Consider the following 16,587-nt stretch of genomic DNA (forward strand, 5'->3'; position numbering starts at 1 on the left):
CATGCATCTCCAAATAAACTGTATTAAAACAGCCATTTTCAGATAGGAACAATAAACATTTGTGTTGTGACATAAGTGATATATTAATAGGCAAAGACTGCTCCATGTCATGGCTAGCTTACATGGTCATGAATGCAGAGTATGTATTTGACCTTTAACCCTTTATTTTCAGCCAATCAAAAGTTAGCATCGCCAAATGAAAGATAATACATGGCCATAACTAAGAGTCAGTTATGAATGCTTGATTTTTATCTTACTCGGTAAACATGAAATTGCTGGGGCTCTAAAAGAAATTGATTAATAATAATTTACTTGATAGTAGACAGTCGTCAAAGTGATATGTTACAACCCTCTGGTGTCTGTGTGACACTCAGATCATTCTTTGGGCAGGCATGGCTCTGACAGGACACATTATGGTTATTTGCTTGTGTAAACTTTGTACAATGTAACTGTATCGATTAGCAAAGTATAATAATGAAAAGGGGTCAAATTTTATTTGAACAATAAATTCACAGTAAAAAGGTACATTTAACATTCATGATAAATATGAACTTGTTAAAAATGTGGCCTAGGGCCAACAGCTAAACAGATATGTTTACAAGCATTCAGGTAAATTAATTGTCCTCAAATCCAGTGGATGTTTACATTTCCAATTTTGGAATTTTCACATCAAAATAACAACACTATATAATATTATATGGACATTACATCAGGCTGAATAGGAGGAGGATTAATGTTATTCCATGGTATTTTGGAAACAAAAAAATCCATAGTTTGCGAGTAGAACATAGTTTTGTGATAACCAATATCTTCCAAAGCGAGCAGATTTCAAGTCTCTGAGGAACGTAGAGCTGCATGTATTGATGTGGAATGACGTTGACCAACAGGTGTGTCCAGATGCATTTGATGAGTCAACAGACGGAGAGAAAGCAATTGCGTGTCGTTGACCCATCCACTAGATTTCATGAACTCACACAAATTACGTATCCCTCTTGTCAGGTGTGAATTCAGCAATTACACACTTGGGAGAAAGAGTTCAACGCCTTTGGTATACTCAAGCCATCTGCGCTATTTTTCACAGTTGTGTACATGTATATGCTTATAAAATGAGGGGAACAGTCGATCATTATCCTGTTGCACCACAAGCAATATCAATGCTTGACTTTTAAGTAGTGCAATAAAGGTTTTTCTTCTTGAATGCAAACATTATAAAGTCTGAAATCAGTAAAATGAGATACGATATCAATGAACTGTTTTAAAATCTACTGGTTGATTTGTTTGATGTGTATAATGTTTGCTTTTCCAGAGAGATGTTTAAAAATAGATGTTAGCTATAAAACTTATCTTATGTAATTTTGAAAATTGTTATGATACATGTATGTGTGAATATTGTGAAAGGTGACCCTGATGAAAAAGTACTATGTAATAAGTTAGTTTAGTGCCAAAAGGGGTGAAGATGTTTTGTTGGTGTTTGAGCTAACTGATGGGGTATCAAAGGTATCAACAGAGTAGTATATTGCTATGTGTACAGGTACAGAATAGCATTGACCTGCAGTACATCTTTACAGCTGTTATAAATAAGCGTCCCTGTAATAAACCGTTAAATATTTAGCTTGGCATACAACTAATGAGGGCAGTGTGATGTGACAATAATGGCCGCCAACTTAAAGCGATATTTCTGTCGTCCTCGAAATGTGTTGCTTGCCAGATTATTTTGCCTTGACTAATTGAAAAGTGTAAACAAAATGCCACAGTTTCACCATGTGGCCAATTTGTTGACAGTGTTTCAGATGGGAGCTTTTACATGATGGTTATGTGTACGTGGAGAGTATGGATATTTAAATTCAAGTGGTTTCACTACATATACATGCAACATGTCAGTGCAAGTATGCTTGTTCTAATATTTAGATTTAAACATTATAAAAATTCAGTGTAAATACTAATTTAGTGGGTGCATTCAACCTATGTAATTTGAATTTGAATTCAATTGCCATGCTCATTTGCATACATTATAACCCAAGTTGCCCCTTCACTTTGTTGCAAGTGCATAAATAAATACATAACTATGCATACATATGGTTGTAATATTTGTCAGTCTACCTGCAAAATTGCCAGGCCATCATAAATAAGGTGACAGATTTTTACCTAATCATTGTAACAGATGGTCCTAACTGGTGTACAGGTTTCTTGTGCACTGTTTTCATTCCCCAAAGTAGCTGGAAATCATAAAAGGTTTAGACCCAAATTATAGGGTCTTGTTTCAGTCTTATATGAAGTTCAATTTGTGGTACTTTGTGTAGGTTACTGTCTGTGCTACAACGCTGTTTGAAAGGAAAGGCAGTGTCCAGAAGCGTGGACTGGACATTGACTGCTGAAAAGGAAAGTAGCTCTGTTCTTAACAATGATGCAATGTACAGTGGTGGAAGTACACATGTACACATTGAAAAGTGCCAGTGTTCACTTTGTGTCCATCATTTGTACAGTGCATTCCATGCATGCCTAAGTAGTTGTCAATTAGCATCCATCGATTTTCTTTGTTCGGCAAGTGGCATTCATCAATTCACAGAGGCATCTATTGTCATTAAAACAAGTACACATATGTGAGAGAATTATTTTCAGAAAAAACTGAACAATGCTTATTTTGTTAATGGTTGTCATAAATTAGGGCCTTTAACAACAGTAGTATTCTTATAATTTGATTACATGTATCTGGTTATAAAATGGCAATTGACCTCCCCCACCCCCTTCCCCACCACCCTCTCATTTGCTCCTTTGTGTGAGAGCCAAATTGTGCATCCTTAGTTGAGTTGACGGATTTAGACTGTAGTGGCATTGGCTTTACCCTTTCACCCCCGTTGGCGTCTCCAGAGGTCCAGTTTTACCATTGAAAACAATGGGACTGGTTCAAATCACATTGGTGAAAGGGTTTATGAAGGAATCACAAACTTTTACAGTACAGACTTTGGTGTATTTGCATCTTTTGTGCGTTCATGATGAAAACTTTTTGATAAGAGGCTGAAGTCACCAGGACCAGTGTGGCTTTTCGGGTTTTTTTGTAGAAAATCATAATGCAGAGAACAAAAAACACGATATCTCATAATGGTAGAAAGTGGTATGAGCTGTTTGTGAAGTATTCAACTCATCATTGAAACACTGTGATTATTGAGGTCTGACCTTGCCGTGTGGAATAGCAATACCAGTGTTTTCACTGTGAAAGTGGAAATGGTCCAGAAAAAATAGCAACAAATGATTTATGAATGCGAGAGAGTAGACATGACCTTTTTGAAATATGATATTATAGTACATAAAAGTGTTATTTCAGAACAAATTGTAAATGAAGAATTGTTGAATAAGATAAGGATAATTGCCTAACTCTTACATGTTTCATTCCTTTTCATTTTGTTACAGCTGAGCTAGATTTGGATAACAGTTTGTGTGAAATTACCGGACAGTGAAGTTTTAACACAGTGAAAATGTCAACACCTGTGGATCCCGCTTTCAAAGGTGTCGGTCAGAAACCTGGTTTGAAAATCTGGAGAATAGAGAAACTCAAAGTGGTTTCATGGCCTGAAAAGGATTATGGGTATTTCTTTCAAGGAGATTCATATATCATATTGAGTGTAAGTTGAATTTTCTGAAATTTGAAAGAAAGTGCACTCGTTGACAGATTTTCAACTTCTAGTATATAAAGTAAACAAGTAATTCTTTCAGTGTTGCACACTTGTTCAAACCCACTGCCATGTGAATTTTTTTATTTTCGCACATGTCAATAAAAATCTTCCAAGAGCTGTTCATTGAAATATTATCATTACAAAGTAACTATATAGAGGACCATTCGACCAATTGTGTATAAGGATCCAATCACATGACATCTGCTGTTCTGTTTACATATTTTTATTAAAGCAAAACACACCGGACAATTGTAGACGACTGTTTTCTAAAAATTCTCAGAAAAGTTTGGTTATACACTTTGCAATATATTTTCACAGCTTTCAAGAAGGCAACAAAATATTTTAGCTATTAAAGAGTATCAACTTTCGAACAAGTTGCTGGCGTAATTGCGAGAGTTACCAATAATTTTTGCCGGCTGCCAACTGTTAATGAAAGCGTTGGTAAAATGGTATATAAAAATACATGATGAAATAGGGACAGTAGGGGTTTTGAACAATATCTTAGCAGCATTTTCCTAAAACCATCCGTTTTTCACCCCCAAAATTTTCCCAACAGACAAAGAAGGAAAGAGGAAGCAATGCTTTGACATGGGATATCCATTTCTGGCTCGGCAAGGATACATCTCAGGTATGTTGTTGGACAGTTTTTTAATGTAATTGTTGTATTGATTATATTCAGTCTGTGGAAACATGGGATTCTAGTTTGTGTAAGCATTCTAGAATTATGCATTTCGATAACCATGAAATGAAGATTTACTTTTCAGAACAATATGCTCAAATGTACTCAGTTTATGTCTGTGAGTGTTATTCTCAGCTGCAGGTCACACTGTACACGGAAGTGTTTGACAAGAATGATCAGACTCATCAATTATTTTGTTTGCTTTTATGTCGCTCATGTAGGATGAGGCTGGTGTGGCTGCCTTCAAGACAGTGGAGTTGGATGAATCCCTCGGTGGTGGACCTGTACAGCACAGGGAGGTGGAGGCCCACGAGTCCCAACTGTTCATGTCTTACTTCAAAGATGGCGTCATGTAAGTTGGATTATATGCTTTATGCAAAAGAGGTATCTTTCTTCAATCTCAAAGTGAACTTTACTTTTCATTTTGTGTGTAGCTTCGTAAGATTATGCAGAACAATACGGAAATAAGTACTTGGTGTTTTGTGCAGGCTTAAGTAACTATACACGTGTTGTGTTCTGATAAACACATAAAATTGCTTAACACCACTTGAACATGTGTCTTTTTTTGAACTGTGTGTCTCTTTATTCGTTGACAATAGTGCTGTTTGTGGTTTCAGGTTTGTTACTAAATATATGCTGCTTGAAACGTGGACAAATCTTGTCAGTGTTGCATGCATGGCTGTTGTTGCAGCTGAGCCATAAATATGTCTTTTAGTATTCATTGTTACACTGGTAGAGTTGCCTCCCAAGTGGTATTTTCTTCGTTCTTGCATGCACAATATCTCAAAATGAAATCTAGAAAAAATGTGTGGACAAGTATTTATTTTTGCATATTAAAATGCAGAACAAAGATTTCATTTGCGATCAGCCCCAAATACATTTGTGTGAGTGGCTATTTTCCAGGGATGGGCCTTCCTCCATAGGAGCTATTCGTGTAGGTTGTACATTATGTCATGCAAGGGGTATATGCACTGTGTGTAGGAACATTTTTCACCAAGATTGGAATTTTTCCGACACTCACTTTGTTTATTTGCTGGCTATTACAGGTACAAACCTGGCGGTATTGCAACAGGCTTCAAACATGTTGATCGCAATGCTCACGAAAACCGAATGATGAGAGTTAAAGGAAAGAGAACTCCAAGGATCAACGAGGTGCCCATTGGTTGGGACTCGCTCAACAAAGGAGACGTCTTCATCTTGGATCTCGGCAAGAAGATTATCCAGTGGAACGGTTCAGAGGCTAACCGTTGGGAAAAACTCAAGGTTACAAAGTGTTTTTGGCAGTGAGAGAGTGAACTGGTGGTGTACTTTTAAGAGATGAATGAAAACTGAAGTATCCACTTATGTTTATGACCATGTAGATCAAACAAATTCAGCTCTGTGCAGGCGCCCCACTGCCTCCATCTGTAGAGTTGGAAGTCGCAAATTAAGCCAAGGGGCATCTGCGCATGGCTGAATCTTTCAGTGTATTATCAACATATTTTACATCGCAGATTTCTAAGAGAATCCCCTATGTTTCAGACTTGTGATTTGTATCAAGATACTGATCCATAACTTGAATGAAAGAGGCTGTCGGAGTTACCGTCATAGAGTTGAATTGCAGTCGATGGCCCGGTTAATGTTACCCTTTAAGTGTTGTAATTTTTCCCACCAAATTTTAGAGCAAAATTTTACCAATTTTTATGAATTTCTCTGTAATTTTTTTGGCAATTTTGGACTAGATGGTCATCACTTTTCATTGGCTACAGTTTTAGATCAAAATTTTGGAACAAATCTGAAAAAAATTTTTGGGTTACATTTTATGTAGGAGACAAAAGTTGACTTTGGTATCGAAGGGTTTTCAAAGCTTGTGAACAATAGAAAGAATTGGTTGGACTGCGTCATTTCTAAAAATATTGACTAGTGAAGGTTATTGCCAGTTGTAAGAGAACATTTTTAGGACAATATGGAGTTTTGCAAGGTTTACCTGTGTCGTTACACAGCACTTTTACTCACCCTGATTTCCATGAGTTGATTTCTTTGGATGTGAACTCGTATGAAATGATTTTGTTTGAACTATTTTTGATATAGGGAACACAAACATGCCAGCGTATACGTGACAGTGAGCGTGGTGGCCGAGCCCAGGTCGTCGTCAACGAGGAGAACGACAGGTCCTTAGATCCCGACTTCCTGACAGTGATGGGGGAGAAGAAACCTGTTGCCCCAGCATCGGCTGGTGATGATGATTCGGCTTTTGAACGTAATGTACAAGCACAGACCAAGATGTACAAGTGAGTATCTCAGTGCATGTATTAAGTCCCCTAGCTTAAGATAAATGAGTAAGCTTACTTAGCTGCAATGATAATCCAGCAAGCAGAAGCAAGGCCTCTTTTACAGAACGTTTATATCGAAATGGAACACTCTGCATAGAAAGATTCAACCTTGTAACATTTACTTGTCCAGAGTTAGTACCTGTCCACCCATCCATCCACTCATGCATGTGAAATTGAATACATAGTAGTTTTGGATTTCTGTATTTTGGCAATCATTTATATCGCTGTGACAGTCTGAACTTGATCACTGAAGCCAGAAATACAATTAGACAATTTTCCGTATTTTCCAGTGCTTTGATCTAACCCCCTTAGCTTCACCTTCAAAATAAACGTTACTGTAAATACAAAATGAAAAGCAGCAAGGTTTTACCATATTAATGTCAGTTGGCCGTGGTCCAAACGAGATAATGTTAAGGTAGTACATAGTTTCATTTTAGTAAGGTATGTGCCAGTCATGTGAATCGCAATTCCTAAAAGTGGTTTTTAGTTCAGTGGGCCCCAAGGCTATAATGTTAGGTTTTATACGAAAGAGGAAGAAATAACTTCAAACCTTGATTAATCATCATTTGAAACAAATTGTGAGTTATTATGGTTGGTTCAGGTCAGATTCTCAAAAGTGGTATGTTGACTTTCAATTGTGTTTATCTGTGGAAGTTTACAGACCAAGGTATATTTTAAGAGTAAGGGCCTTGTTGGTCCACTTTTGTATTGGCAGGTTTGATTGGTTGATTTGCTCGTCACATGCACAATGATTTAATACTGAGCTTATGACTCACATTTGTAACAGCATTCGTGGTTGGCTGATGTAACACTTGCTGGAAATTTTGTCCTTACAGAGTATCAGACCAGAGTGGATCATTGGTGTTGACAGAAATTGCCAGCCGTCCTCTCCAACAGTCCTTCCTTGATACAAATGTAAGTGAAAGAGGGTCTAGGTGGCGTTTATCATTCTTGAAAACGGAAGCCAGAGTGTCAAAACAGATGTAATAAAAAGTTCTGTCTGTGAAGATAAATTGTGATAATGATGGTGAAAAATTCTTTCTTGCTTGTAATATATAAAGAAGGATCACAATTTTAAGGAAATTCAATTAATATTCATGAAATGACACAAGACTCTTGTAACAATGTTTTTCAATTTTGAATTTTATTTGTTTGCAAATACAATACAGCAGTGTCAACTTCTGACAATTTTTGGGGGAAACTTCACCTCTTCAACGTATTTTTGTGTTCATGGATACAACTTTGGAACTTTGTCTTAAACTTCATGATGAAAAGTATATTTCATTGAATATGCATTTCATTTTGACTGCGACACCGCTTGAAGTGTAGCACTACAGTGTACTGATATTTCTGTATTCTGAAGTTCAAGTGCGGGTGAATTTCAAATGCAGAATTTAAGAATGTAATTCGTTCTGCAGTTCTCACTGATAAATATAGGTTTCCTTTTTATCTCCTTAACTGTTTCCATCTGTTGATACAAATTATCATAATATCTGAACTAATTTTTGCTATTTCTGTTTTCTGTTGGACAGGACTGTTTCATCATTGACCAAGGTGCTGCTGGTATTTGGGTTTGGAAGGGAAAGCACGCCACCAAAGCAGAAAAAGATAGGGCTTTTGAAAACGCCATGGTAACATAGCCATATTCATATCTGTTCAGTAGTATATACTGGCGTCTAAAAAAGCTGTATCTAGTCTTGCACACTATCCTAGGTGGCCCTGGGACTCCCCAGTTTGCTGAAGGGACACGTCTCCTTAAGATTACCTACCAAACATTCTCAAATTAGGGGGCACTGTCCAAGCACATGGCAACATCATCCTTTCTCATTTTATGCTTCTCTCTTCTCTTTATGTCCTCCCTGATGTTGCATATTTAAGTTTTTTTGCGTCTTTTCTTTCATTCTGCTCCAAGAGCCCATTTCTCGCAACTGCCCGCATTTCCATCAGTATTCTCTCAGATCTTCTGTAATTCTAATTTAGGGTACATTTTGGTGTAAGGTAAATGCACAATCATTGGGTGTACATGGTAATTTAAAAATGCAATTCAAAGTGTGCGGTTCATAATGGCTATATACACAGTATCTTAAAAATGTAATGCAATGTGTGCTGCACTGGGTAACTCATTTTCTGAACTGCAGGTAGGTTGGTAATGAAGAAGTTTGTTGTATATTAAAAGAAAAAATGGAAATTATATACAAAATTGGTTTAGTTGATATGGAGAGATAGGATTTTCTGACTGAGTAAGTTTACTTTGGATATCATAACCTACTTAAAACTTTTGAAAGGAATTATGGCCTTTTTGATTCATGAGATATTTATTTCTGAATTTTCTCCCAAGTTTAACCTTATTTGGTGAGATTTATCACCGCAGAGGTTCGAAATTTTAAAGACAGCTTCTTCAGCCATTACCAACTTGCCTCAGGAACATTCATTAAGTGAGCACTTTTAAGTTCTATCAATTCTATCATTAAGTCATCTTTTGGTGTGAATCTCACGTTTTTCTATCATGTGTTCAGTTTTCAATGAATGGAATTTAACCATCTTGGGAAATCAGTCACCGGTTGTTCAGACCAGATTCTCATTTATTTCCAATGCATACATGTTTCATCATCAGTAACATGGTTTAATCTGAGGTGCCATGGTGAATAACATGAATTCTGACTCATATCGTAACAGGATTTTGTTTCCATTGACGTCTTTCTGTTTGTTTGTATGTTGTATGTAAAGTTGGGTGACACTACCATCTCATATACATTTACTCACCGTGTTAACAAGTATCAGGTTGACCAATAATCCATAAACAGTTTGTCTTCATCTGTTTGCTGAGCATGGCTGGTATCTGTACTTCAAACATGCTGATAAACTTTATTCATCATTTCTAACATCGATTTACATCAGATGAGAGGTGCTGTATCCTTCCCATATCTGTGTACATATCCCATGTTATAATCCTCCTGTGTTCGACTCACTTCCAAGCCTGTCCCAGTCATCCTCTCCTGCAATTTTCCATTTTGGCAGCATATTCCTTACATCTTCCTTCCCCGGAATGTCAGCCTGCAAAAACATGTCCATATCAGATATAGTCACACCCACATTGTACAACTTCAGTTACTGTTTTGTCCATGAATTCACGCCATATGTGAAATAACATACTGCATGACTCGGCTTGACTCAATTGTGTGATGTGCATGATATGGGTCAGTTGCTATGGTAACATGCATGAGTATTTTTGATTAACTACTCCAGTTTGTGAGTTTTCATGATTACGGTTTACTAATTCCATAACTGTGATTTGCTCGTTTGAGGCACCAGCTGAAAGTCAATCCTTTCATTCCATTTAAAAATGTTTTGCAATAACTGTGATTTATGATTATTCTTATCCTTTTGAACATCTTGTGTCTTGATCAAGTAGACCAAAAATTGTCTATAGCTGTAGAAGTGTAAGCATGCACAATTTTCAGGTCTAAGTGACCAAAATTGTAGTTGGGAAGTTTTTTCCATCCAAGAAAAATGTTTCTTTGAGTCGGTGAGTCGCTGGAGAAATTCACATCAAAATAAGAATTGTAAATTTGCCGACAGATAAAGTGTTGTTTGTGAAAAGTGTCTCAAACTTGCAAAATCATGTAAATGGCATATTCCCTGGTGTGATTTTGAATTTTAAGGTGGTGAAGGGTCACTTACGGTAGCTCAAAGTTACCGTAACAAAATCTATACCATTCTCTTTTATGATCAAAAATAAAATTCTTGATGACCCAGTTATTTCGTGTCTGAGCTACCAGTTGAAAGTGAATCACTTTTTGGAAATACTAGTTTAAAAGCAAATCATCTCATATTACAGATACTCAAAATTCACAATGAAGAAAAAAATTAAATTTTTGATTTTCACGATAACAAAGTGATGAAAATTTTTTTACATAGCTTTCAAAACAAGTCCACACTAGATGCAGATCAAAAAAGTATCATGAAAATTTGAGAGTCAACGTATCTGTCCTCGAGGCACATTCTGCCTGAGATGTTTCTAAATACACTTCATTCAATCCAAGAATATTCTTTACCCTACTGTACCTATATTCCAAACTAAAAAATTTGAATGATATCATAACTAATGAACTTCGTCAGAGCTGTCTTGTCCTTTTCCCAACAAGAAATTAACCTAGCTGGAATTGAAATGCATCATGTGCATGCAGACATGCATGAGTAATGGTGGTGGTCATTTTAACAACAGAACCTTTTCTGACCATGGAAAGCAAACATTCGGCTCAGAAAATGTCAAAACATTTGTGGAAAAAATGAGAGCATCATTTCTGTTGGAAGTAGAAGCATTATGTTGTAGAGAAACTGCACGTGCTTTCCCTAGTCAGAAATGGTCAATAGGGGTGCATTGCTAGGGACTTTCTGTTGCAGACTATTTTAACAGCCAGCAGGCAACATTTAGTTGTGCATTAAAATGTCTGTGTGTCAACCACATCAAACACCAACCTGGAACAACCTCAATGCACATTCATGCCAACCATGCATTTGAAACACTCACCGACTCACCCATTCATTTGGCCATCAAATCAAATACTCGTTAACAAATTCCACTCATCGCACTAGAAACAGTGTTTCATACAGTCATTCACGCAACCAACCAATCCAACAACATGGCATTCTGGTATTACCATACAACTCTGCCATTTTTCCATTGACACAAATTGAACAGTGCAACCAAATATTGATATAGCTGGTTGGTCAAGACTGCTAAATGGAATCTTTACATGTATTGATATGAGGGAATGTGTATGTACGTATGTGTGTCTGTGTGTTTGTGTGTGTCTGTATTGTTTTAATTCACTTCGAAAATCTCACTGAGAAAAATCAGTGCAGTTCCCATAAAGTGAATAATCAACCCGAATCAAATTCCAATTCATGATTCGTTTGGAAACGTCCACATCATCCAATAAAACTGTGTTGTTCTATGGTGATGATGAGCAGGCAACTGTTCAGCCAATCAGTCAGTAAATTTCACCAGGTGTCAAAACTCAGAGCACCAGGATTCCAGTTGTTCTGTTGAAGCAGTCACACGTGCTAAACATCCACTGCCACGAATCACGTTCGCCGATGTCCTTCAGGTTGAGCAAAAAGTGCAATTTACTGGTATTGTATTCCTGTAGATGTTGAAAGAGTAGTATATTAGGCATTCAGTATTGAAATTTGTGTTTGTGTGTGTATGTATGTATGTATGTATGTATGTATGTATGTATGTATGTATGTATATATATATGTGTGTGTGTGTGTGTGTGTGTGTATGTATGTATGTATGTGTGTGTATGTATGTATGTGTGCAGATAGAGAGAGAGAAGAGAGAGAGAGAGAGAGAGAGAGAGAGAGAGAGGAGAGAGATAGATAGAGAGAGAGAGAAAGAGAGAGAGTGTGAGAAGTTGTATATATAGTATGAGTGGACATACACATGCCTGTGTTTGAGCATGAACAATGTCTGCAAGCTAGGTTCTGTGTGTTGTGACATGTAAGAATACATCCAGCCATGCAGTCTTGGCCAACCAGTTGTCAAGAGGATGCTCTCTGGTATGCAGAGTGGTGTTATGGCAGATGTGCCCTTGACTCACTGGAGATCTCAAACAAAACAAAGCAAAACAAAACAGTCGGCAAAGTCGGCATGGATGACAAACAAAACGGACCACAACATGGACTAGCTGTGAACACCAGGCCGCTGCTATGTGATGCTGAAAATCGGCACTAAAACAGTAACAATTATCGTCTGTACTGGTTCCTAATGTACCGTATGTATGTAAAATAAGGGTAGAAATAGACATCTAAATATACATGGTTAGTATAACGATTAATCTCTAACGTGTATGTCGGCAGCTACAACTAGTGCATCATGGGAAAATTAACTTAGATATCGTGCCGCAGCACAGAAAAAGAAGTGACAACAAATAAAATCAGCAACTAAAATCTGTAGGTGGTCTTTTTGATGTCAGGTGAACCAGTTTGACGTGTCATGTTAGAAGATACATGTATTCTCAGTATCAGTACTTAGCCGTGCTGCTATTTCTGTGACTGTCCTTTTGTGATGACCTTGTTCTGTCAGAAAATCAGTCCTTGTCATTGGCAATGGGACAGTAGATTTTAAGATGGGTTCACTGGTCAAAACTAGCTGGGTTCTTGACAGCTGTTTCCCTGGCTGTAACAAGCCAGTGAGTTTACTGCCCATGTACTGGTGTATGAAACTGGTGTGAAAGTTTCAGGTCGGGATTGCAACACTCGGAATGCAGTCGCTGTTTGAAATAGAACATGGTTGGAAGTTTCTGCTTGAAGGAGCATGGTGTACAATTTATTGAGTCAAATCTTTGGTTATGTCGCTGAAACACTTTTTAATGAGTTTGAAATCAACAGGGTCGTGCATGCATGTCTGTCAGAATAAAAGCTATGCTAACTGAGCATCGCTGAAGGTGAAAAAGCTCAACAGTGATATACTTGGTGATAATTAATATGCATTGTGCCAACACGTGTTACGTCTGCCTTCTCACCTTGTCTGGTTTCTACAAGGTGTAAATCCATCAGAATAAGGTTAAAGCGATAAAGGTTGATGTATTGCGGTGTGGGTAGAATGGGGGGGGGGGGGGGGGAGGGGAGGCGAGTGAGGGGCTTGTCTGTTGTATTTTGTTTCCCAGTAGAGTTGATGGAATACTCACATGTAATGGTTGACCTGTGTTGATTTTTACCAGAACTTTATCACAGCCAAGAAGTACCCCAAGCACACCAAGTGCACAGCTGTCATTGAGTATGGAGAACCGGCCGCCTTCAAGGGGCTCTTCAAGTCCTGGAAAGGCAAAGGAGAAATCACTGGCATGGGTAAAACTTACACAAGAGGCAAGATTGGTAAGTTTGCATATTTTCCTGCAAAATACGCAATATAGAACGAGATACAAATGAGAGGAAAATTTTCAGTGAGAAATTCGATATGACCATAGTGACTTTGATGACTGTGTTGCAGTATGCATAGAAAGTGACTATGAAATGATACTGTGAAGCAGAGATAGTTGGTGGTTTTGTTTATTTAACTATTCTTTTTCTTAAAACTGATGACAGCATTGACGTACAACTTCTTAATTTAACTGGGGAAAGTATTAGATATTGTTTAAGTGAATTCAAAAAAAGTTAAATTTTTTGAAAAATTCAGTTTGTCAAATCATGACAGAAAGCCATTCCTGTCCAAGCATACAGAACTAGAGAACATCTTAACCAGTGATGGTTTGTTTGAGCACCTTGACATGATCAGAGAAGTCAACTTACAAGATATCTGGAACAAAAAGGATAATTTCTTGTGGTTATCTGGTCTACAGAGAACATAGCAGTCAGTTTTAGTAGTGTATGAAAATAGATCAACTGAGAGAAGTTCATAAAGGGGTTATTCAGTAGATGAGTATCCTAAACATAATGTTCTAGTATTAAAAACATGCCCTAGGGTTTGCAATAATGTTCTTTAAAAAAATATAATAATAAGTCAATTTATTATTGCACATCATATACAGTTAAAAAATCCTTGATGTCTTCTAAATCCTTGTATCATTCTTTGTCTTAATTTTCTGACAAATACATTTTTGCAGCCTATCCTGTATATTGTGTTAACTGTACATGTTCAGTATCTTCCATTCAGTGTTGTCTAACCTTTATTACACAAAAGAATCTGTCTTAAATACTGTACAGTTGATTGACAATCCATGACTGCTCTTCGTTTCTGACCCTACATTGTGTACTAACTACTATTTCTGGAGTTGACGTCAAACTCTCTCTGTAAACTTTGATTCACCTTCCGCTTAGTCTGTCCTAATTTGTTTTTCCAGAAGAGAAATGAGCTAGCTTAACCCAACCTCATCTCATAACTTCCACCTTTTGAATTCTGCTTCTTTCATCGCTATCCATTTGCTCTCATGCTCCAAATCAAACCATTCTACATTCACACGTGTTGTCTGATGTATCACCTGATGTCTGTCCTCTTCCCACCTGTGTTGTGAAAAGAAATTCTGTCTTAATGTGCAAATTTCAATAGGTTTTGTCGCTCATTTCACTTTATCGGATTAGATTAAAGTGTTTCACACATGCAAAGTTTGGCAAAGCTGAAACAGACTTGGCCCATGCTGAACAAGGTTTACAAAAAATTGAAATTCTAGGGGGTCCATTTGTACTAACCAAGGTACGGACCCTCTGGAAGAACTCCTGTTGTGCAACAAAATATTGAGCCTAGCGTTTTTCAAGTACGCCCAAGGTGTTGAATTCAGAACAAAACAGGAATGCAATGTTTTAAATTTAATATAAGTAGATTATATAATTTTATTATCAAAATAGAGCATACAATTTATCAAAGAGAGTATATAATTTAATTATCAGTATTTTCTGAAGTTTTCTTTACCTTGAAGTGTCTATGCATACCTCTATTGCCAAAATGTATCAGCTTTCAAAACATGACATTCTGGTATGTTGACATGGATATCTGTAATTGTATGGGCCCATCAATAGAAAGCTTGCCAAGTAACAGTAAAGTGTAGGCGTGTCTTCACAGAGAAGTAGCTGACTCTATTCTCTAAAGTGTTACGACAATTGAACTTCACCAGGAAGTTGTTTACACCTCAAAAGTTCCCTCTGACGATAACGATGATGAGGAAGTCTGGTTATGAGGAAGGCTTCTTCCGCCAGCAACCATTGTCAGTAACTGCAAAAGGCCCTGAGAAACGAACAACCTCTGTTTTGTCTCTGTCACAACCTTGTCAAATCTTTGCCAACACAGACGTGTACCACAGGGTTGTGATAGGTCAGCACAGGGACTGTCAGAAGGGCAAATTTGGTTTGCTGTGTATAATGAGAAAGATAGCATTTTAAGCTTTGGCTTTTGGTTTGCATAGATGCTTTAATAATTCTAATATGTTCTATATTATGGTCTGTGAAAACTGTCATTTCTTTGAAGGGTAACATTGACATCACACAATGCAGTTCTGACTGCTTGCATATGAAAAAAGAAAACGTTTGGATGCAGAAGTTAACAAAAATGATGTGTGTGCTTAAAGTGTGTTGATGTGTTTGAGATGCATTATGGTTGCCACTGTGTTGATTGAAAGTTCAAAACAAAATGTAACAATGATCTTGATAGCGTAATTGTTAATTTGCAACTTTACCGTTCAATTGCTCCATAATTAATACCTCGGATTGAGGAAAGCTGTAGATTTTCAGTTGAAGTTAATTACAACTAAAATTATGAAAAGAATGTCTTTGAGATGAAATTAAAGAAATGCTAAAGCAAGTGTTAAATATTAGCAAAGAGAAATTAATACAAATAAAGCAAGCATGTGATTTCCCGGAAACTTATCCATTTGCGAAAAATGGAAAATACTAACTGTTGAAAAGGCTTGGTCTGTCAGATCTAACAGCATGTCTACTCAAATGCATTTTGTTTGCGATTTGCATGATCTGCTGCTCAGATGTAACACTGCATGCTTGTCAAGAGCAGATGAACACAAAAGGCCTGTGGAGGATAGTCTTCAAATAATCACGTTTGAGATAAGAAATTACAAACAATTGAAATGGTTGCCATGGTGTCATCTATGGCTTCCAAGATCCACTGTTACCGTACATATATTTGTCAAGAGCAAATGAACAGGCAAAGGTCTGTGGAAGGCTCTCTTCAGATGATCACACTGGAGATAAGAAAGTACAAACGAATAAAATGGTTGCCATGGTGTCCATCTGTTGCTTCAAATATCCTCTCCACACAACAGGCCCCTTGAGATTCAATCTTGACTGCGCAAAATAAAAGCAACTCAAAGAACAACATGACTGACAAAATCCGGAATGCAGATTTTCTATTGCTTAGTATAATGCAATGATTTAATTGACCTGGTCACTGAAAATGTAGCAAAATTAGTCGATC

The 16,587-nt window shown here is 37.2% G+C and overlaps 1 protein-coding gene across 2 annotated transcripts in view; it reads left to right on the forward strand.

The window, feature by feature from the left end:
* The window catches only part of LOC139143594 (advillin-like), a 69,380-nt gene that overhangs the window by 31,087 nt on the left and 21,706 nt on the right, over window positions 1-16,587 (forward strand). For both annotated transcript variants that reach the window (XM_070714055.1, XM_070714054.1), the window contains exons 2-9: window positions 3,409-3,620; window positions 4,228-4,299; window positions 4,572-4,702; window positions 5,397-5,613; window positions 6,421-6,620; window positions 7,499-7,577; window positions 8,195-8,293; window positions 13,391-13,544. In XM_070714055.1, coding sequence (XP_070570156.1) covers window positions 3,474-3,620; window positions 4,228-4,299; window positions 4,572-4,702; window positions 5,397-5,613; window positions 6,421-6,620; window positions 7,499-7,577; window positions 8,195-8,293; window positions 13,391-13,544 — 1,099 coding nt within the window. In that variant the 5' untranslated portion in view covers window positions 3,409-3,473. The remainder of the gene's footprint in view (window positions 1-3,408; window positions 3,621-4,227; window positions 4,300-4,571; window positions 4,703-5,396; window positions 5,614-6,420; window positions 6,621-7,498; window positions 7,578-8,194; window positions 8,294-13,390; window positions 13,545-16,587) is intronic.

This window comes from Ptychodera flava, chromosome 11 (genome assembly GCF_041260155.1).
Source record: "Ptychodera flava strain L36383 chromosome 11, AS_Pfla_20210202, whole genome shotgun sequence".
Classification (NCBI taxonomy): Eukaryota; Metazoa; Hemichordata; class Enteropneusta; family Ptychoderidae; genus Ptychodera; species Ptychodera flava.